Source organism: Marmota marmota, unplaced genomic scaffold (genome assembly GCF_001458135.2).
Source record: "Marmota marmota marmota unplaced genomic scaffold, marMar, whole genome shotgun sequence".
NCBI classification, from domain to species: domain Eukaryota; kingdom Metazoa; phylum Chordata; class Mammalia; order Rodentia; family Sciuridae; genus Marmota; species Marmota marmota.
In genome coordinates, this window is record NW_026000016.1 from 18,932,293 (window position 1) to 18,956,716 (window position 24,424).

Genomic DNA, 24,424 nt, shown 5'->3' on the forward strand with positions numbered 1-24,424 from the left:
GAAAAAAAACAAGGGAGAGAATTAAACAACAGCAGATGGGGTAGAGAGGGAAGATGAGAGGGAAGGGGAGGGGGGATAGTAGGGGATAGGAAAGGTAGCAGAATACAACAGTCACTAATATGGTATTATGTAAAAATGTGGATGTGTAACCGATGTGATTCTGCAACTTGTATTTGGGGTAAAAAATGGGAGTTCATAACCCACTTGAATCAAATGTATGGAAGATGATATGTCATGAGCTGTGTAATGTTTTGAACAACCAATAAAAAATAAATAAATTAAAAAAAAAAAAAAAAGGCTCTAAAATGGGAACTTAGAGCTGGATCATGGCCAGCTGTCTGGCAGTGACAACCACTAGTGATGGCAGGTAGAGTATGGTAGGCACCTTCCGTCATGTTGTAGTAGTACATTTGCTAAAATAAAGCTTTCATAGGAAATGAACTAATGCCATGTAAGTAGAAAGTAAAGCAATGGCAATAACTGAGGCATTAATAAATAAGCACAATGGAAATGGATGGCTCCTGATGAATGCCTTTCATGAACTGGAAATGTTTAAAACAAACTGAAAGTCAAGAAGGCATTCCTGATATCATTTAGAAAATCTTATCTCCTATAGCACAGAGCAGAAAAAGAGAGGGTCAGGCTCCCAACTCACACAAATAAAACTCCAGGGAATGTTGTATTCACAAATCTAGCAAGTCTGCTATGGAAAAGACTGAGACCTATTTGGTAAAAGTGAGATTCAAAGATTTTGAATGGGATATAAGGGTTGATGGAGTTGAAATCCTCAGGAACTACAGAATGTCCCACTATTTCCTACTAAAAGGCTAAGGCCTCCTCTTGTTCGAAGATGATGCAGAGGCCTATGCCTTGCAAAGAAGCATATGCATGCCTCTGTTCTATCTTTACTTTGCCTCCTCGTCAATCCATAATAGCCAGGGCCAACTCCCAACAGAACTGGGCCAAGAAAATACTTGGGAGGAAAGGGGACTATACTCTAAAAATTCTGCAGTTTTAAGCCAACATTTACCAATAGGAACTAAGAGAGTATTTTATGGAACTACATTCTAAGGATGAGTATGCCAGATCAAGGGAAGAAGCAAGTAGAACATAAAGTTGAATTAAGAGATTACAATGGTATGACGTACTCTTACATGATGCATGACACAAAAATGATGAAAACATACTACTGGGAATATCCTGGGAAGTTTAGATAAAGTGATGAACTAGACCAAGTAGATATGTCAGAATTGTTGTAGTAGATGGTAGAAGAATGAATAAGAGACTCTGTGAGGCTTCAATTTCTAGCTATGATTGAAATATACAGTTCCAGACTAGCTCTCAAAATATATGACAACTCCTAGTGGAACAATAAGCAGAAACTATAGTGCCTGGGATAAAGGAAACTCACAAGCAAGTCCTGAAATCACTCAATTCTTTGCCTTGGGACAATTTCCTAACCACTGTTTAGAATATTAGAGTCACCAGAAAATGGAAGCTCCACTGACCTGAGGAGGTAGATATCAGATTTCAGGAAAGCAGAAGCAACTGGAATCAGCAGGGTGAGGCATCAAAGAGGGAGCTACAGAGGAAGGGACCCCCTCAAAGTCCACGAGAGAGAATCCCTTAACAGTGTGACCACTGTTGACAGTAGCAACTATAAAGTTTAGGGCAAGTCAAAGATTCTATAGATCAAGTAATACCAGTAGAGAGGAAGGAACAGGGTACAATGGAGCTCCAGTACTGCTGGATTTTGACAAAAATTCATTATTATATCTTATGAATTTCCTGACATCTGGCTGAGACACCAGAAAGGCTGTTCTTAAGAATAAAAACCATACCCTTGAGTAAAACCCACTATAAACACCCCACACTTAAGCCTAAAACCAACCAAGCTCTGCCAAGATCCACAGTGGAGACAGAATTTGAAGAATGACTCATGCCAGGTGAGAGAGATTTGGGGAACATCCTGGATTTCTTATCCTGGACTAATAAAGCATAAAACCAGGCTATACAAGTTCAAGATGATCAGTCATCAATTCAATTGTCCCCTAAAACAAGAATCTATACTATTTAGAGGAATGTGACAATCTAAATCTCTGATCTACAATTAAGGAAAAGAAGTCAAGGGAAAAAAAACTCAAAACAGTCCAGATGTTAGACCAACAGGAAAAAAAAATAGCTAATATAAATTATAACAATTTAGTTATTATATATGAACAGATGAGAAAAGTAAAGAAGAGAATGTATAGAACACCAAACAGAAATTATAAAAATGAAAACTCATTGGATGGGTTTAAAAGCATATTACAGAAGGGAAGAAGAAAAAGTGAACTTGAAGACAGATCAGTATAAGCTATCTAATCTGAAGAACGAAGAGAAATAAGAACAACGAACCCCAAGGGTTTGGGGATGTTATGTCTAATATACACATACCTCAAGTCCCAAAAGGAACTTGAGACCAGAAACCCCACCAGAGGACAAAATAATACGAAAGTGTCTAGAAGGAATCTTTTTTTACAGTGTAAGAATTGCTCTGGTGAAAAGAACGACAATATTATTACAAAGCTCAGTGATGACTGTCCTCTAATCCCTAGGGCTGATGGAAGGGGAGGCTATTATATGACTGAGACATCTGACAGCAATAGCATGACAGGATCCCCCAAAATTAAAAGTTAGTAGTACCCACCCTTCAGAAAAAAAGTGGGCTTAATTATCTTTATGAATAGCATTCAGAGATAGGAGTTAGAAGACAGACTGGTAGTCAAAAAGGGTCATAGTCTATAAATGACACTTTAATTTCAAAATGAAGTCAAGAATGGATTATTGAGGAACTGAAGGCAGTGCTCTAATAAACAAAAAAATAATAACAGCTTGACTAAACTGAACATGAACCAGTTTTCACATCTGGCTATCAATGTCTGAAAGGCTAAGTTTCCAGAAGGCCTGCCTGACTCTGAAAAACAGGTAAGTATACCTAGTAATGATAACCCACCATTCATTGAGGAAAGGGGAACACTCAGTCATTTTGATGACTATTAAACACAAGGTTCAAGTTGACACTGACCCCTATCATATGCCTTCATGGGGTGGGATTATAAATGGAATCTTGGCCCAAGTCCAGCTCATCACAAGTTCACTGGGTCCACAGATTCACCCACTGATCATTTCTCTAATCACCAAATATAAAATTGGAACAAACATTTGGTAGGTGCCAGTACCCCAATAGATTTCTTAGTCTATTATAATGGAAAAAAAACAAAGTCTTCAAAAAATGCACTACACCATGTAAGCCACATAGATCAGTAGATGTGTTAGCTGTCAGTGATGACTATAAATCTAGAATTAATAGCAGAGGAGGAAAATATTCAATAGCAACTGCTCACCATACATTTTCTCAAGCCTTAACTGATTTATTTGTCCATTTACTGTGAGTGAAGTCCTAGGGAACACTAAGAGATGCCAAGTACCATTCAGGTGCCAAACATTCTTACCACATTGTGTAACAACAGCCCTATCTCCTCTTGATAATTAATTACCCCTTCTAGTGACTCCTTTCTTTACTTGATTTTTGGAATATGAAATCCAGTCAGATAAAGATTAAAGCTTATTGATACTGACTTTTACTTTCCTACTGTGATGGCCCAGTAGGGGATAATTTATACTATTAATCTTTCTCTTGTACATTTCCTTAGGAAAGACACCCAACAAAAACCTACAGAAACTCTTCCCAAATAGTGGTGAACTTACCTTGCAGTGTTAAGTAAATCCAATCAGCACAAGAGTGAACTGTATTGTGGTGTGGTGTACAGAATATTTCGTTTCAGACAGATAATGCCCTGCTGCTAGAAGGGAGTACTGTATGCCAATGATTTATAGCCCAGTCCCTCACCCAGGGACTGCCCTTAGACAAAGAGAGCTACTTCACCCATTGAACAGCCCTCAATGGCTGGCTGCTAAGAGGTACAAAGTTCTTTCAAGTACAACTTGAAGGGCCCCCCTAGCTCTACAGCTCCTCTTAAGATCAGCCACACTACATTTAACTACTCTTTTTGTCCCCTTCACAGATGATACTGCTGAAATATTCTCCAATACACGTCTTGAATGCAAATTTGACCAAGAACCTGAGTGTTCTGGAGGAATCTGACCCAATTCAGCTAACTCAGTTTTAAAAAGAACTTGTAAAATTGACAAGCTTCATCTGTTTTGTCAGTTTTTAATATTTTAATTAGAAGAGTTTGCTGCTCTGTTAGATCTTACCACATCATTATATTTGTTATTCTCCATGGTGCTCGAGTTTAATAACCCTTGAAATAACTGTGTAAGTAGAAATAACAACCAGGACCTAACATTTATTGGAACAACTAGTTTTCCAAATGAACTGTATTCTACAATGTTAACAGATACTGTTTTTCCCATAAGCAAACTGAAAAAATAATACACATTTATTTTCTAACTTATAGCTCTCCTGACTTCCCAAAGAACCAAGTCATAAAACCTTCCAACCTACCAAGTCTCATATAGCCAGTCAATATTCCTTCATTAGGCATGACTAAACTATTCTATTTCTCGAAGCTCTAAAACATTTTTCAACTGTATAAATCCCGTGACTAAAGATATACCTCAAAAAATACACTGCCTCAAGTAGGAAGTCACCCTGTAACCATTCACTTTAAACACAGAACAGAATATCACTCATAGGGTTCAGGGTGAGTTAATGCAGTGAAAGCCAGCTTACCACAACAAGCAGGGAACTTTTCTCTTACCCCACTATTCCCAAAGAAGAGAGGAATACCCTCCATGGAAATTTACATATTTACTTACTTACTTTCTTTTTTTTAAGAAATAGGATCTTACTATGTTGCCAGGCTGGTGTCAACTCCTGGGCTCCAAGCAGCTGGAACTATGGGCATGCACCACCATGCTCAGTTTATATTGTGGAAGTTACTTTCAAAACAGGAAGGAAGAGCATGGTCCAGAAATGTCCTCTTTCTCTCTTTATTTTGAGCACATGCTTATTGTGACTAGCACCCAAATGAAGAGCAGTTATAAATCACATGCCAATAGTAAATATATTGGCACTATTCATAAAGGTCATATCAAGCCTATGGCTATACACCATGAATTACACAGAACAGCTTTAAAAAATTGCTCTATTACATTCACTTTATGATGTTCTTTAGACAGCCTAAAAAAAAGAGTACCTGGGAAATGAGGTATGATTTCACCATCTAGTTTGTAAGCAACTCCAACTTTGATTTCCATAAACATGTCCAAAATATCCAACTTCGTAAGGGCCAACCTAATTTCAGAAGAAAACACAATATTAAAATAGCAAACTCTTAAAGTCCCTAACGTCTAATTTGGTTGATGCAGGAGTAAAGGAAAATTCATGCAAAGCTCAAAGTTCCAAAGCATTTCTGAAAACTTGTTAGGATTATATTTTAAAGCGTGCCACACATAAAACAACTAGAAAATGACATACTGATGCATATTTTTTATATAGGCAACTAAGTTACTTTCTAGAAATTACAACAGATTTTTACCGTGACTCCACACATCCTTACTCAGCTTTCTTATGACCAATCAACAACACATTTGTGGGAGGGCTGCCTAAAGTTAAGAATGCATTCTGTGGCCATGGAACACATGGATGATCATAAAATATAAGTACTTTTACACACATGCCATTATCCCTCACTTTTTCACTCTGGTTACCATCACCTCCACCCTTCTGGTCAGAAAATGTCAAAGAGTGAGAAAACCACATCAAGGACTTCTTCATGATACATCAAAAATTCCCAGTAAACTGACTGGAAAACAGGTTTTTAAAGGAAAATCTGTGGAAATTAGATAGAACACTGCATTTGGGATTCTTATCCACAAGCTTTTTTTAATCTTATTCTGGGTTTTTTTTTGGGGTGGGGGGCTAGAAATTCAGCCTAATTAATGTGGATATGAACACATTTATTTACATATTTATGTATATATGTTAATAACTTTAATAAGCATTTTCAATGAGCCAGTGCACTATACATTCTCACTACATTTCTTACCTCATTTTCAAAATACCCCATGACACAGGTAAAGCATACCTCCATTTTAAAGATGATAACAACTATAGTACAGACAGATTAACTCACCAAGTCACACAAGCATGATACCTGGATCTGAGATTTGAATCCAGGAAGTCAGACATTTGTATAAGCACATTGTGCTTATTCTACGTACCTATCATCCATCCTTCCACCTACTTATGTCTTCCTCTCTATACAAAGATGTGAGACCATCATGATTCTTTTCTATCAACCTTAGATATCTACCAAGTTAGCTTGGGGTCCCTGTCTTTATATATCCTTCCACTATTTCTTGGTCCACTTCTACCTGGAACTATCATTTCAGTTTGGAGAATAAAGAGTGAAATTTTTCTATTAAGATACTACCCCAAATTTATGCTCCACAAAATTAAACCTGTGGTCATGAACTGTCCTATTATTTCCTGAAACAAATGTTTCTGAAGACAACTCACGCAGTAAATCCATTGATCATATGAGCATATTTGAGTAAAACAAGGTCCAACCAGCCACATCTTCTTTTCCTTCCTGTAGTCACACCAAACTCCCTACCCCTTGTTTGTAATAATTCTCCAATTTCCTAGAAAATGGAAATTAAAACCTATGAATTAGGATATTAATATTATAAATGAATTGTATTAGTTTATATAACAAGATAAAGTCTCTTTGTGATAAACACCTTACAGAAAATACTTAAGCTAAAAATAGTAGGTTTTACCTGAGGTAGGCTCTAGTTGGAATAGATTCACTTTTTGTTTTTTAGTATTTTTTTAAGCCAATATTTCTTATGATGTTATATAGATAAAAATGAAAATTGGTAAGATTTTCAAAAAAGAAAACTAAATGCTATTAAAAATGAGTCATTAGTTTTTATTAAAATACACAAATCCAGCAGAACATTCCAAGAACCACTGAATTTGATGTTTTCATGAAAACTGTAAGGCAAACATATCTAATAATCCTTGTAAATGAACTGCAAGGCACAGGAGATAAGAACTTATTAAGAAAAACAATAACAAAAACCAAAGCATGACTTTTTCTTCCCATATTTTTTGAACTGAATTTACTGGGAAATAGGCTTACATTGTCTTGCTCTGTAGGAAAGGCACCAATACCAACTCTCGTGGTATAAGCTTTCACAACTCCATACACTTCACCAACATTTTGAGGTGGCATACCCAAACCTGTACAAACACCTCCAACAGTACAGTTTGAAGAAGTTACAAAAGGGTAAGTCCCTAAAAAAAGAAACAAACATCAAGATACACAAATGTATATATACAATTTAAAACAGAATTATTATTAAAAGTCTTCATTTTCGTATATTCTATTTAACCAACAGACTTGATCATAATGATGCTGACCTCTCTCAAACCTTAATGTTTCATTTTTGACTCTTTGTAATGAGATAAAATTGTAGGTGGTTAGAGCTTTAACTAAAGTGCTTATACTGGAGAGGATTCATGAGTGAGTGCATGCAGTTGCTGAATCAACTCTGTATGATAGGTATTCACTTAATATATTGCAAAAGAATTTAATACAAAAACCCATCTACATATTTGAAGAGTCTCCTGTTATTTTAAAACAAATGACTCCCTGACATGAATATTTAAGATGCAGCAGCAACCTGGAGTGGTAGCAACATACTAAGAATTGTGTGGTATTCAACATTTCCCAAGCTTTTAATCTTTATTCAAGGAATAATCCCTGAACTACAAGATAAAATTTAAGAATGGTGAACTTTTCTCTCCCTTCAAACTTAACTCTTTGCCAATTAGACACCAGTTTCTTTCTTGATTGACTAGCCATATGATAGTGTCAAAATCATGTACCTACTATATCAAAATACTTTCTTTGGTTTTCTTAAAGTCAATGAAATATCAGTTAAAGCTGAGAACAATAATAATAATCATGAGAGATTATGTTTAGGTGCAACTACCAACAAACTAATGGGGCAGAAGATTGAAGATATTAAATAGTAACCTTTGAGGATGGAGGAAATACTCTGAATCCATCTAGAAAGTCTCATGCACAGGAAGTGAGTCAGTGTAAGCAGGCTTTCACAGATCTTAGAATGCACAAATGTATACTTATTTTAAAAAAGGATGAAATTCATAACTTATGGAACCCAAATCTATTGAATCCAAATGATTTCCTTTTTTTCTAAATCAGTATAAAACTTAACATTATGTGTTGTGTTTTCAACAATATTTCTTTAAAAAATTTTGGCATAAGTTGACAAACTTTCATAATTCCTGAATACCACAAGCTAACAGTATCACTTTGAAACTCCTTAATGTTAATATTAATTATTTATATCTTAAGCACGTTAGGCTTAGTCAAGCTGCCTATGAATTATATCTCACTTACCAAAATCAATATCTAACAATGCTGCATTTGCACCTTCTACCAAGATTTTCTTTGGTGGTCCATGTAGGGCCTCATATAGGAAATAAACTCCATCTCTCACCATTGGTTTAATCCTTTCCATATAACCCTATGTACAAAGACAAAAACCAATTTCCATGTATACTAATACACTTACAATTAACCAGTATAAGTATAAATTACTTGACTGTATGATAATGGAAACTGACAAATGAAAAGAGAAAGAGGCTGGTGACAGTGCTCATCTTATTGCAAAATTTGGATTATCTTTGGTCTCTCATGTTGATTCACTAGGACCAGAAAAGAGACACTAGATCAAGAACAATTATATAGGACTGGCATATGTTTCAGTGGCAGAGTGCTTGCTGTTTGCTTAGCACAGGTTCTATCTCTAGCACCACCACCAAAAACAAAACAAAACAAAACAAAAAACCCCAAAAACCAACATTCTACATTAACCTCATTGTAAATAATGAAAATCTTCCAAGTAACAAAGAATTTGTGCTTCATAAACCAGCTTTCAGGAAAAATTTTGAACTGATCTTTTAAATTTTATAAGATACTTTAAGAGCTACATTTATAATCCATGTAACCAGGAATTTTGAAATATGCTTCAGAGTAATTATCAAAATGTGGTGAGGGCCACAAGTTATATTGCCAAGCATGCAAATATCAATAGCTGATTGCTATTATTCTTTTTCATTGTATTCTATTACCGTAAAATATCTACACAATATTAATATCAAATATTATTTTATGTATAAGCATTACAAAGAATCTTCAAAACATTCAAAATTTTAGAAATACTATTTAAATTCAGAATTCAAGTAAAAATGTAATATAAACAAGAACTTCCCCTAAGTTCTATAGTGTAAATGCACTAAAACCTAGTTTCAACTATGGAAACATCTGAGTATGTTAAACCCACTGATAAATGTATGGCCTCTCCTTGGCTCTAGTCTAATTCCTTATTTATTTCTGTTTTTAGTTCTTTTTGTATGGCTAAAATGACCATTCTATTTATCAAGCCCCTTGTTCCTTATAGACCTGGTTTAATATAACTTTGCCTATAAAAATTTTCTTACCCAATTTTATTTATTATTCTTCATCTACTTTACATTCACACAGAACATTTGTAAAATGGAAATGAAAGGTCATACCCATACTATAGTGCATAAATATTTCCAAGCTGTTAAAGAAAATGGAGTTCTTTTAAAATTTGGGTTTTTTTTTTCTTGGAAACCAATGAGTGGACAGATCAATGTCTATGACTATTCTGGAATAGCATACTGTTTGTAGATTCCTGTTCAGTTCTAGAAGTGAGGTTGATACTTTAGAGAAGTAAAAATCAGAAACACAGGAAACATGTGAAATTTATCAATGAATATGAGGAACAGAAAGACGGAAAGGTAGAATCCTATACTGATGATCAACAAGGCATCACTGACACCTAACATTTATCCAATGTGGGCCTCATCTTTGGCCAATTACCTTATTTGTCTCTTAGGAATACAGAGTGCTAAAGAAATTGATCCTATGAGCTATCAAGCCTAAAATGGGTTGGTTAACTTTGAAAATTATCATCCCACACTTGACACTTTGCTGAACTATACTCCAACTGCTATGAGTGGTTTTTATATAATGAAAATCTAGGCTTCCTTCTGCTCAAAATTATCAGAGAGCTTTCCATTATCTCCAGGATCAAAGTTAAATTTCTTACCATGCATATAAGATCTAGATCTATGATCTATCTGGTCCCTAACTTAAGTTTACCTTCCTACATTACTCTTGTTCCCCTCCCAATATTTTGTGTAAGCCAAACAGGCTGTCTCCAAGACAAACTGGTAAATATCCTTTATCAGTTCTTACACAAAACTGTAATGAATGCAAGACCTAGAGGCTAATTTGGCAAACAAGCATTAAAAGGACATTAAAGAGGTCAGAAAATATTACCTTGAGTTTTTGTAATTCACCTTCAATGTCTATTTCCAAAGTAGGATATATAGATTTGTACTGGTTAGCTAGAACCTTGAACCTGAGAAATACAGGTTAAATCAATCTATTAGCTCTTATAAAAATGTTTCAAATAATATCATTCAATTTAAATGATTTCTGTAGATTATAAGTGGTCTTATCAGCACATTAATCCTAACACTGATATGTGTATAAGAAGGGAAAAGAATAGTGGGACTGAAATCTGTAAACACAAAAGACTTAAATCTGTATTATACTGAATAAAAAACAGAAGGAAATGGTTTACATGATGTTTGTAAAAGAGGCAGACATTAGCAATTTGTCTCTTAAGAGCCTTCTTAGGTATCTTCCCTGTACAAACAAATATAAACTTAATAGAAAAAGGATGTAGCACATTATTATAGCCTTAATGCCACATATTAAACACAACCTATCACTGAGTTACTGTATAGCTGTTTGGTGATTATCAGGTTTCCCATGAAGATTTTTCTATACAGAGTATGTGTCAATGTGGCATTTCTATTTTTCAAGGTGCGCTTGGTACATAATAATTTACCAGGACCTGAGAGGCTAATTATTTCTGGGTGGGAGGTCATATGGAATTTTTGATGTGAAAAACCAAAGATCAAGACTGTAGATCATGGTGATTTACATCAAAGTACTGCTACACCCACTAAAAACATTGTTTCTCAGCAAACCATCCCATTATCCAATCCTTAAATAGAATTCTTATGTTGTCTTCTTGAGATACTACTGATGTCATTAGCATGTTATTTTTCATGAAATAAATCTGAAATTAACGACCAATTAGCATGCAAAACAAATAATGCCCGTACTTCATATAATAGTCATAATAAAGCCAACCATCATTATTTAATTAGAACACCGATTATACCATTTGGCAACCAAGATTGCAGTCTACATGATTTCAAAAATGAGATAATGGAAAGCTCTCTGATAATTTTGAGCAGAAGGAAGCCTAGATTTTCATTATATAAAAACCACTCATTATATAAAAACCACTTGTGAAACACAAGTTAGTTACCTCTCAGAGAAGCCTTCAAAGTCAGAAACAAGATCACACATCCGAAGTCCACTCCGAGCAGCTTTGGAAGAATAAACTGGGCCAATGCCCTTTTTCGTGGTACCCAAACTTAAAAACAAATTAAAACAAGCTTTGAGTTAGATAAGAAAGATACATAGGTCTTATGGCCAAATCATCACAAGGAATGAAATTACATGAGTATTTATTTATGTTATTTCCTGTGAGTTTATTTTTATAATTCTATTGAAAGGGCATTCCAATATTTTTTGAAAGTTCTGTCCTAGAATTTAAACATAAAGGTGCTCGAACGGTACAAAAAATATCATACTTTTTTCCTGCTTGTTCTTGTCTCTGTTGTTCCTGGATACCATCAGCTGCTTGATGAAAATCAAATACTGAAGAGAAATAAAACAAAACCATGGCTGTTATTGAAACAAAAATAATATACAAAAATAAAACATACTGCATTTCAAATTACTGAAGTTATAATAGGTCTCATTTCATAATGCCTATATAAATTGTAAAAAGTGATAATGGTAGGGGTAAAAATTATAATGCCAACTGGCACATTAATATGAAAATATGCCTCTGATTGATTGCAGTCTACCTGATTTCAAAAATGAGTCATTAAGAAGCTAATTTTGGAACATCCTACCCTATAATTCTATAAACTCAGTTTACAAAGATATCCTTTTTTCTTCAAGTTCTAGACTCCAGAAATCTAGGAATCATTCAACTCCTCCTTCTTCCTCACTAGTGCCAAGCTTCCATCACCTTTCACTAAAAGTAGACTAACGTGTATATCTATTCTCACTCTTGGATATCTCTAACCCAAATTCTTTAATCTGCCAAAACCATTTTTCCAAGACATAAAAATAACATCAACACTCCCTTGCCCTTAAAAAACTCAATGGCTTTGACGCTCTGCCACTTTCTTTGCCTTCTGGTCACAATGGCATACTTTGCAGTCTTAGACTAAAAGGTATATGCTTCTCCTGCAAAGAATTCACCTCTTCCTACATCTACACTAATTTGTTTCCCCTACCAATCGTCTTCAGTATTTGGACAATGTTAGTTTAGCTTGCTGGTTAATTTCCTGTCCCAAAAAGTTCTCAAATATTTACTGACTGAATGAATAGCTGGTTTATAGATGAGGCAGGCCCAGAATTTGTCTATAAACTTCTAACCAAAGTTTCTTGGGTTATGTTTTATTTTTAAATATGGGAATATAATCTACAGACCACAAAACTCACCCATTTTTAAGCATACAATTCAGTGAATTTTAGTATAAATAACTATGGTTTCTTTTCACCAATGATACTATCATTTCCAAATAAGTAGAAATGAGTGTAGGTTTTTTAACAGAATGACTGATAGAAGTTTCTTAAAATTAGTGGCATTTGAAAAAACAACAACAACAAAAACTATTTAAAAGTTTTAGAAGACTAACATTGTAATTAGAAATAGTGAAACTCAAAAAGCTTGATAAAACCTAGCCTAAAACCACCTTCTGACTAACCATGTAAATTAATCATCCCTAATTTCTCCCGTTTAAGGTAACTGTCAAGGCAGTATTCTCCCCTACTTGACAAGGTTTATAACCACCCTTTTAACCTCATAACAGGTTTCTCTGGTGGGGGAGTTCTGACATTTCGTACAGTAGTAAGTTACATTAAAGATGCTAAATTTATATTGTGTGATTTTAAATTACCCAGTAAATCAAGATTACTCTCAGTGCCACAAAAGTAATAACAACATCCTTAAAATCACACTAGTATACTATGTACCAGAAGACATCTATAAATATATTCAGAGCACCATTTGCCCAATATTGGAAACAAATTTTCATCATGGTACTGTGGATTAATTGTGGTATAGCCATATAATGGGATACTACAACAGCAATGAAAAACTTCTTCTTTGTGTAACAATAAAGATAAATCTCACAAAATGTTTGTGGAAGCCAAGGGATTACATACTATAGACAAAACCAATCTATGAGAACATTAACCAAAACAGCTAATATACTAGAACATAAACATTTCTCAACAAATTTTAAAAGACTGGAATCATACAGAGTATATCTTTTGTCCACAACAAGTATATTAGAAATAAATAATAGAAATCAGGAAAATCTTCAATATTTAGTAACATAAATATGGTCAATAACTTATGGGTCAAAAAATGAAATGAATGAAAATGAATATGCAGAATGTCCAAATTTGTGGAACATAGCTAAAGTAATGTTAGAGGGTCATATACAATTTTAAAAGCTTGTATTAGAAAAGAAACATCTAAAATCAATGATCTAAGCTTCTAAAGAGACTAGTAAAAGAGCAAATTAAAATCAAAGAAAAAATGGAGAGAATTAAAACTAATGAAATAGAAAACAGAAAAATCAACAAAACCAAATGTTTATTTTTAAAAAATCAAAAGTGATAAAATGGAAAAAGCTCTAGTTAGACTAACAAGATAAAGATGGAGAAAATACAAATGACTAATGCCAGAAAGAGGCATATTACTAAGAGTCTACAAAAGTTCAAAGGCTAACTTTTGGGGAAAAAAAATGGAAGGCACTAAAAGAAAACTCCAGACAAATGGAAAGAAAGAAAAGAAAAAAGTACATTTTGACAAAGTGGGGTAAGGTATCTGAGTTAGTTGCTGAGCATCAATATGAATAAAACATAAAAATTCTTTCCCGCATGGTCACAACCAGGGAATAATGCCCAGAAGATAAATGACTTGTCAGGGGACATACAATTAATATTTGGATCCAAATGCCCAAAATTACTAAGTTCATAGTTCCCTCTCTTATACTATGCTTCATATTATCTAACACACTTTATACAAGCTAATCTCATGACATTATGGGAACTTTTTTAAAAAAAGTCTTGGAAATCATTTAGAGTTTAGGGAACTGTCCTTTCAGTCACATGAGAGGGAAGAATCACTGAAGCAAAGATTAATGTGGTTTCATAGCAATGATTCTCAGCCAATTTTCCAGTTAGCTATTTGACTTTTTTTAAATGATAGTATTTATTCCTCTTCACCATTATAGAATCGATCATATTAACATATGTAGATTTTATTATACAGAACTATATTAATCGTATTATGCTTATTTCATACAGCCTGTTTAATAATATGCATTTTAATGCATTCTATGTACTATTATCCAAATTACTACCAACAACTAAATTTTAGTTAGCTCGTCTTCTCTAGGACCACTTCTCCACTAGAAATTATTCCATTTAAGAACAAAAATAAATGGAAAAGAAAAAATCATTATTAAGGAAACATAATAAAATTATGATCAGAAATTAAAAAATAGTGATTCACATTGGTAGTGGTCTATTCTTGTCACTCTGAGCATTTTGACCCTTTTGCATATCTACTGTCTTTTCTTTTTGGTAGTCTAAAGCAGTTAAGTGACTTGATTAGCCACTGTGCTATACCTAAGCAAACTGTCAGTGATGGACCCAAAGCATTTACATGAAGAAGGAAAATGGAGAAACTGGGCAGAAACACAGTTTCATCTCTTAACACTTTGCTCTTTCCAACAGAATAATAGTATCAGAGCATTCATATTTAATACAGCCAAACTATATCATATGTACACTGAGATTAAACGTTACTCAAAGGGCAGTTATTAGTTATTACCTATTTTAAAATCCTAAATTGTGGTATACTGATTTAGATAAAAAATTTTCATAGCAGATCACAGAGAACCACTGGAAAGTTTTGAAGATAAGTAGTCGTTTTCATCATCTAACATAATGGCTTATTTTATAAATAATGTAGGGGCAATGGATAACAAAATGGCTACATATAAAAATCATGAAGGTGGAAGTTAAAGATGACTTGTGCTAACATAATCAAATAAGTTTAATGAGTAGTTGAGTATAAAAAGCCAAAAATATCACAAAAGTACTTCATAAAAAAATTTTTTTCCTTATGTATCTGAGACAGTAAGAAAAAAATTATTTTTTTGTATATCAGAATACATAAAAGTTTAAAATAAAAGTTCTAACATAAGCCAATAAATAAAATATATTGTTAAAAATCAGATTCTGAAAATGGACACCACAAATGACAGATTTACAACCTCCTTCCTCTGAGAAGCAAGCAAAATAATACCTTTGTCTTTATCCAAATTACATGTTATTATGGTCTATAAAGCTTGTTCTTTCTTTGTTATCTTGGTTATACACCTAAGTTATCAATTACTCTGGAAATACTAAAGGTTTCCTTTAAATCCAAGTATTACTGATGATTAATATTTTCATAGTTTAAACATAGTCAGTTGAGATAACTACTACTCACAAGCATACTTTCATTTTTAGAAAATACCAGTTTTCCTACAGTTCATCTAGTTACACTAACAGCTCTCAAAATCTTGAGTATAGAACAAGAATAACCATTCTACTCATAGATGACATACAGGATAATTATATTAATGTAAAAATGTTTTGCTATTCTAACACAAAATTGTTCTTTTCAGAGTTTTATATTAAAAATATAAACTATGGCAAACACTGTAATGCAAAATAGAACATTTTTACATAAAACAGTATGTTAATTCAGCACAGTATACTTCAAACAAGCTATTTTATTAGGTTAATAAGATTATGGACAGGATTCAAGTCTGTGGCTGTTATACGAAGATATCATTATTTGACTTTTGCACGTGGCTGAGAAATACTGTAAGAACCTCAATGAAAGCTGCCTTTTAAGTAGAGGTCAATGGTAAAATTTTAGCAGCTACTGCCTCAGGATACATACATATTTAAATACAGTTTGAGTTCAGATCTATCATAGAAGTTTCTCTGTGTTGGTTATTGTCTCTTAACTATGTCACTGCTAATTAACAATTCTATTAATTTAGAAATAAGAGGGAAGAAAACCCCAAATTTATTAGTGGTGCTTAAAATTAATTTTAGACTTGAGTTTGCTGTAATTAATGGAGGAAGACTAGTCTGAATGAAAAGCAGTAATTATTATATTGTAGGCACAGAGTCACTAAAGATTTGCCAAGGGGAAGATGTATTTTTACTCAAGTATTAATATGTACAAATAACTATTCTTTGTATTTCAGTATTCCTTAGTTTTTTTGTTATTGTTGTTTTAAACATAATATCTTTATTTTTATGAGGTGCTGAGGATTGAACCCAGGTCTTCATGCATGCTAGGCAAGCACTCTACCACTGAGCCACAACTGCAGCCCCGGCTTAGTTTTTAATAGAATTAAAGATGTCCCATAAAATACTGCTTATGTTATTCATTTGCTTGGCTAAACCTGTCTACATGTTTATTTTAGCCTAGCCCTTGTCAAAAGAAAAAAAGAAAAAAAAAAATCAGTAAGATCTGGTATATTTGGGTCAATTACAATCCATCTTTCTTAGGTTAAATAAAACATTAGAGACAAAATTAGGTACTAAATGCTTTCATTTTATAAATCCAGGGGAAAAACAGTTATAAATAAATGTTATGTCCTCCTTACCAATATGAGCTCTGTCAGATATGATAAGCCTCTTTTCCCAGCCTTCTAGACCTAAAAAGGGAGAAAAGATACATTTTATCAAGCATTTTGGGTAACAGTTTTGTTTTGTTTTTTTAATCTTAATTTCTTTATAAACAGAATGTCTAAAACTGTTTTCTTTTGGGTATTTTCTTCTGCATACGAAAATCACGTGTAACAAGTTTTCTCACCTGTCACTCATTCAATATATAAACTCATTTACTCTCTTATCTCTTCAAATGTTTTGCTCTACAAAACTCTAGTTCCAATTCAGTTATATTCACATAAAATACTTCCAGGAACCCCAAAAGCAAATGATAAGAAAATATTTTGATGGACATGGGGGTGGGAGGTAGGTACTTAGCAAGGGAAGAAATAGAGAGGGGAATTAATTTTAGGAATAGCATCCTTACCCAAAAAACATTTAATAAAAGTGTGACTAAACAAAATAATGGAACTTTCTAATTGTTCTAAAGTACTCTCAATTATTTAACTGAATTATAACTAAATATATGCATATTCCCCACTTAATTGTGGATATTTGAGAGCAGGGGTTGTGAGATTTCATGGCAAAGGGCTCTTCATACAATGTTTATATTTAAAAAAGGGGAGGGGACAACACTGTTGAATGACCGGATAAACAAATCCAAACAGATGATTTTCTTTAAAGGCAGTATATTGGTAAGCTATATATGTATCCTAAAGATAAACCACCAAGTTCCAAACATTTTCAAAATTATTATTTGATACTACGAATAAGTTGTATGGATTGAGGGTATAGTTCAGTCATAGAACACTTGTCTAGTACATGAAAGGCCCTGGGTTCAATCCCCAACGCCATAAAAAATTAAATTTAAGAAATAATAAAAATTAGTTGCTTCCTTTGATAATATCCAAGATTTGTTTTGAAAGTTTATTCTGTGTAGATTAAGGATAAGAACCAACTTCTCCGGGCTGGAATTGTGGCTCTGTGGTAGAGCACTTGCCTGGCATGTATGAAGCCCTGGGTTCAATCCTCAGCACCGCATATAAATAAATTAATTAAATAAAAGATCCATTTACAACAACAACAACAACAAAAAAAAGAACCTTCTTCTCAGTAAGTAATGTGCTAAAAGGTAAACCTCCTTTACAGTTGTTTTTGACATGTAAATATGCATTCTAAAGCTAGTTTAGGGAATGTCTTAAGAAAAATGTTACAAAGAAGCCCAGGAAAGGATTCAGCATGGTGAAATAGGCCAGAAGGAAAAAAGAGAGTAGGAAAAAATTTTAAAAGGACAAAAAGAAGGGCAGAGACCAGCATCGGAAACCCGAGTTGACCAATTTAGAAAGCCCAGACTAGGACAGTTTTTGTGAAAAGGCAGGAAAAAACAAAAGATGGAAGCAAGACAGGGTTCTGTAAGGTTCAATCCAGTTTTTAAGAACACTTGAGAAGGACTGCTGCTTTTAAACCTGAATAATAAATTTCAGCAACAATAATCAAAGTATTTTAAGTTTGAGGTCATCTAAAGGGAAACTCTACTAATGATTTTCCTTAATCATGCATTATTATTAAATTCCCTTCATACCTCAAGGAGTTTGCTAAGTTGATCAGTAAAGGGTAAAAATTCAAGGGTATTTCTCTAAAGGCAATGGGAATGGGTATAGTGCACAAAAGAAGCATTCCCTTCGTTTGAAGGGAAAAAATCCCCTTTCATCTTGGGGTTGCAGCAACCAGGAAGAGCTCCATAACTAGGAAACAAGAATGACAGTAACTCATGAACTTACTAGAACTGTGCCATGAACACATAGTGATTCTAGATATCTTAAGATAAAGTTTGCAGGTGAGCAATGTGTCAACAAATCAGGACCTACACAAGGGCATTATGTTTGGTCCTTTTGTTTGTTTAAAATACTAATTATAATTTAGTAACTGACACCAAAAAAAATTGTTACTATAATTTTAAGACAGAAATGTTAAGTTTGTCTGGCATGAGATCCTAATAAACCTGTACAAAAAATAACAGGTTATCAGTCATACTCATTCTTTCCTACCTTTTCCTTTTTGAACATTTTTCTCTGCTTCTTCAAACAATCCAGGTAGATGAATCACCACACCATTTCCTAGAGGAAAACAAATAATCCTGGACCTTAAACATCTGTAATTATAGTGTATAAAATATTAAAATATAGACAGCTATAATAACCATTTATCTACAATAATAGAAGAATTAAGATACTTTAATTAATAAGGCATTCTAACTTATCAAGGAGTTACCACAGAAATATTAATACATTTTATACAGTCATATAATGTAAACACATATATAACACACACAATTAGAATATAAAAACATATAATTAGAATATAAAAGCACTATAATTACAATCAATGCACGTTAAAAATTTCTTTAAAACAAAGTGAAGGGTCTGGGTTTGTAGCTCAGTGGCAGAGCACTTGCCTACTAGCATGTGTGAGGCACTAGGTTCGATCCTCAGCAGCACTACCACATAAAAACAAATAAAAATTAAACAAAGTGAAATGTGTTATTTTGAATAAAACTAGTTATGTAGTTTTGGTCAGGTAGACTCTAGACCAATGTCTTTCAAATTGGAAAATCACACTCTACTTAAATGGTCATAAAATCAATTTAGTATTGAACAGCCTTTAAAAAATTTTTTTAAAGTAGAAAAGAAAATACATTGTATTACTTGTCACAGGGTTCAGAATTAAATTCTACTTATGGTGAGTCACAGTTTAAAGTGTTTAGAAAAGAGACTTGGTGATCCAATTCTTCTATAGAATTAAGAAACTGCCAAGTATTCCTGCTAAAAGATCTGAAAGAGTTACAAAGAGCCAAAGCCAGTGTATTCCAGAGGGTACCATGGTCAGTGAACCATATGGTGAGAAATAAAATCAGTTTTGATAATTAAATATGAATTGCGAAGGCTAGGGATACAGCTAAGTTGGTAGAGTGCTTGCCTTGCATGCACAAGGCTTGGTTCAATCCCCAGCACCACACACACACAAAAAAGAGTAACATTATCAATTCCCATACATTTCAGTTTAAATACTTACCAATGAATGCTGTGACATTTGGATTAATTATCCCACTGGGTAAAAGATGAAAATCATATTCCACAGAATCTACAACAACTGTATGGCCAGCATTATTTCCTCCCTGAAATATAAAAGAAAATTGAGCCTGGTAATAAATATAACAGATAATATATTTCCTTTCAAAGTGAATTAATGAATTCCTGCTAGAATGTCAATATCACTTAATTAAAGAAGCTCAAATATTTGTCAACTATACTGCCTTCATTAAAGACTTTAAAATAGTTTGCTTTTTTTCTTCCCCACTATAGTACATGTGAGTGATTACCCTAAAAGGATCTAGAAATTGGAGAACACAGGTTTCTGGAAGACAGGGAAGTCTTTGTAAAAAGGGTGGGGGGGCGGTGGAACAAGTGAAAAAGTACACAAAACAATTTGTTCATTAGTCTCTTTGGCATTATGCAGGGTGTGTGGCAATCTAACTAATTATCCATGATATTTTATTTATACAAAAAATATCTCTAAGATAAAAAGGAATAGTCTAGCCAGACCTGGTGGTGCATGCCTATAATCCCAGTGACTAAGGTAGGCACATCATAAGTTTGAGGCTAGCCTCAGCAATTTATTATAAAAAATAAAAAGGGGTAGAGATATACCTCAGTGGTAGAGTGCCCCTGGTTTGATCCCCAGTACCAGGGGGAAAACAAGTTACCCTAACTTGATGTAAATATTCATATAACTCCCACTGTCCTTAAAATACGTTAAGCAAGCAAATTTGTGATCTGAAATTTATATTCTTATATGGACTTAACAACTCGGATATTGGATGTTTCCCAAGTAACTCCCCCAAATATTGTTATCCGAAGATTCTAATGAGTAAATCAGCCTTCTGCATCTAGTTTAGTGACAGACAGATCCCTAGAACTTTAGATAATATAATACATGGAGTCAAGGAATCTTTTATGTTCAGAACCACAGTACAAAGCCATGATGAGATTTCCACTTTATGAAGCTTTTGCCTACATAATCAATAAAAAACAAAATGTCAAATTACAAAATTAGGTCCAAGGAAGACTGAAAATATGAGTGATCAGATAATTTTTCTGTTATAAAGCATGAAAAAATACTTAGAAAGTTTTAAAAGTAAATAGCAAACTAGGACCATGAAAAACAACCTTAACAACACTGCTGTTGTGACACGTAAAAAGAAAAGTAAAAAAGAATGACTAATTTGATTACAAAGCTACTTTCAAAAACATGAGTGTTTACTTTTTATGAAATCATCATAGAAACTGAATTCACAAATACACCAGAAAAACAGGTCCAATTAAAACAATCTTCAGAAAGCAAATGCTTATTTACATTGTTTTTCATTGTTTAAAGTAAACAACTTGCTTGAAGACTAATGTACCTCATATATTTACATCAAAAAAAAAAAAAAAATCCAACACACTTGACAGTTTTTGGCTGTGTAGTCTACAAGATAGCAGGTGGAGAGCTAAACAAAGAAGACAGAGCAGGTTTTTTGTTTTTTGGTTTTTTTTAGTTGTTGATACATCTTTTATTTATTCATATGTGGTTCTCAAATCGAACCCAGTGCCTCATGCATGCCAGGCAAGTGAGCTACCACTGAGCCAAAGCCCCAGCCCAGAGCAGGTATTTTTAAGCAACATCTCTTTCACATGATATCAACAAGGATACAGATGAATGTTTTTTGCTTTAGGAAGTCTTCTCATACACCTGTTACAAGACAACCAGTTAACACAAGTTTTTGGTGTCCCTTTTGAGATACTTTGATTGATATATGTATATATGTGTGTGTGTGTGTGTTTATATATATATATATATATATATATACATATATATATATATATATATATATGTATATATATACATATATATAAACACACACACACACACACACACATACATATATCCATATATAAAAAGGGTAGTAAACTATATACACCGGAACAGCTTGCTCTTTTTTTTATAAATAATTTTTATAAATAACTTTTATAAATAACTAAGCTAAAGTTATTTTTATAAATAACTTTAGCTTAATTCCTTTAAGTCTGTACAAGTTAATACATAGTTCAGGTTGGAAAAGTTCAGCTATAAAAGACTAAAAATTACACTCTGGTATAAGGCTTGCTCACTCAAATATTAACCAACATTTTTCAATAATCAATACCACATTAAGGATCATTTTATGGTTTAAATATCACTTAAAATATTTAACTGAATATGGTAATATGATTAAGTATGTTCAGAATAACCCTAGATCATTCTATTAACAACTTGGGAGAAAATATAAGTGCTTATTTACAACTGGTACTAGTGCCCTGTGGGGAAGTTGGGGCATGAAAAATTAATCTTGAAATACATACTATGTATAGAAAGGGTATTGAGATGAAGTAGTAGGAGCAACTCATAAGGAGTTTCTTGATGAGGTAATCTATGTAGTAATAAATTTCAGTACATTGTCATAATTGCAAAATTGACCTTCAGTGCTCAGGCCAATTGACCTCAAAGATTGGCTATGTTGGTCCAAGGAGAGGTCACATCCATGAGCAGATAACAAAACAAAGAGGTTCCAAACATGAACACCATTGCTGACCACCACCTTAAGCTCCCAACCACAAATTACGATGGCAGAAGGAGCTGCTTCTCACCTGGGCAACTCTATGAAATGTTTGTCAGGATGAGCAACAAGCTTGTTTAATCATGTTTAAGGATTCTTGTAACACTAGGGAGGCCAGATTGTACTTCATAAAAAGATAGAGATAATTTGCTGCTGTCCTGCTTATTTAAGAGTTGTATTCCTCCCCTCTCATTCCAAATTTTCCCTAAACCAAACTTGGTAAGTTATACCAACAAAAGCACTAATCATATATTAACAATTATATGTAAAACAATTATATGTAATTATCTCTTGCTGCTTTGCTAAATTCCTATAACTCTTACAATCCCAGACACTCACAGAGCATTTAACAAATATTTTATTATAGTTACATGTTCTATACTAAAAAAACAATTTTAATTAACTCATCACAATCACAAAACATACCCTAATATGGATATTTTACCAATTCTCTTGTATTACTATTCATGCATTAAGATTAAATGTTCAAGAACCTAGTTTTAATCCCCAGCACAAAAAATAAAATTAAAAAAAAAAAAAGACAACCATGTAAAGATTAAATATTTTTAAGCTTCTCAATGACCAAGAAAAAAAAAAATGTATCCCAGGGTACAGCCATGTGAAATAAACTGGAAATTATGAGAAAAATAAAAGCAAAAGGCAGAACTAAAAGTCTATGTTCTCAAAGCTGAAAAGCAGTTTCTGATAAAACTTTTAGCTTTCAAAATTAATACACGGCTAATTTTCATTATTTTAATTAGAGTGAAAATCACAAAAAACAACTTTACTCCAAATATTCTTTCCCCCAGAAAAGCATTAAGGGTCTATGGGTGTATTAGACTACTGAAAAATAATTTCCAAATCTAATAACAACCCAGAACAAATACTTCCTCATATCTATCTTTCTTGATGAAATTAACGCCAGGTCAGCTATAACTGTTGAACAAAGTTTTCCCCTCCTCTTCCCCCTTAATTTGCAAACATTTAATCATCCCCCTTCCCTCAGTGATTGATGCAGACAGAGAAATCTGATCCAACCTGAGCCAAAGAGATCCTCTCCCTGGGGAATTTGATTCTCATTAGCAAAGAAAATGAGGTAAAATATCAGTCACAGAAACATCCCAAAGAGAAAGGCTACCAGTTCTGGCCACCTAAGATCCCAGGAATAGCCTTGGTCTCTAGTCACCCTAAGTCCTGGCTTTGCTGCTAGCACTTCATCAAACAAATTTCCATCTTGCTTAAGATAAACTCTTTCCACTGTTTGCAAACAAAAAAACCACGATTCACAAAAATAAACTCATTACAACATAGTATGTGTATACTTGGTTCTCTTGAGCTCACATCTTGTACTAGTGATGACTGGAAATAAATGATTAAGTGCTAATTAACTTTTGTTAACATTTTATGCTGTGAAGGACAATATTTTAAAACATGGTACTGTAGGATCCAGGGATAACTGTACCTAGTTATTGTGTAAACTGTTGTCAGTTTTTCAATGCATGCCCCTTTCTTCCTAATTTGATTTTACATTTAAGTAAGTCAGAAGACAAATATTTTAGAATTTCTTTGTGGCTCCTCAGAAACCACAAGGAGGCCAACAAGCTCAATCTTAGACCAAGAGTTCCAACCAGGAAATGCTGATATGTATATAAGTTTCTAATTACAAAGTTTCATGGATCTAGGAAGGAAATGAAATTAGCATGTAAAGATGACTCTTTCGATTTTTTTTTTTTTTTTTTTAAAG

At 33.4% G+C, this 24,424-nt stretch overlaps 1 protein-coding gene across 2 annotated transcripts in view; it reads right to left on the reverse strand.

Annotated features, from left to right (window-relative positions):
• Positions 1 to 24,424, reverse strand: part of Adss2 (adenylosuccinate synthase 2) — a 41,686-nt gene that overhangs the window by 11,269 nt on the left and 5,993 nt on the right. The window contains exons 2-12 of one of the 2 annotated variants that reach the window (XM_048809259.1): positions 20,058 to 20,160; positions 19,441 to 19,482; positions 19,034 to 19,102; positions 16,982 to 17,032; positions 11,810 to 11,876; positions 11,482 to 11,589; positions 10,416 to 10,497; positions 8,445 to 8,571; positions 7,158 to 7,312; positions 6,530 to 6,654; positions 5,205 to 5,302 (exon numbers count right to left, since the gene is read on the reverse strand). In XM_048809259.1, coding sequence (XP_048665216.1) covers positions 5,205 to 5,302; positions 6,530 to 6,654; positions 7,158 to 7,312; positions 8,445 to 8,571; positions 10,416 to 10,497; positions 11,482 to 11,589; positions 11,810 to 11,876; positions 16,982 to 17,032; positions 19,034 to 19,102; positions 19,441 to 19,482; positions 20,058 to 20,160 — 1,027 coding nt within the window. The remainder of the gene's footprint in view (positions 1 to 5,204; positions 5,303 to 6,529; positions 6,655 to 7,157; positions 7,313 to 8,444; positions 8,572 to 10,415; positions 10,498 to 11,481; positions 11,590 to 11,809; positions 11,877 to 16,981; positions 17,033 to 19,033; positions 19,103 to 19,440; positions 19,483 to 20,057; positions 20,161 to 24,424) is intronic. The other variant, XM_015483553.2, reaches the window with a different exon arrangement.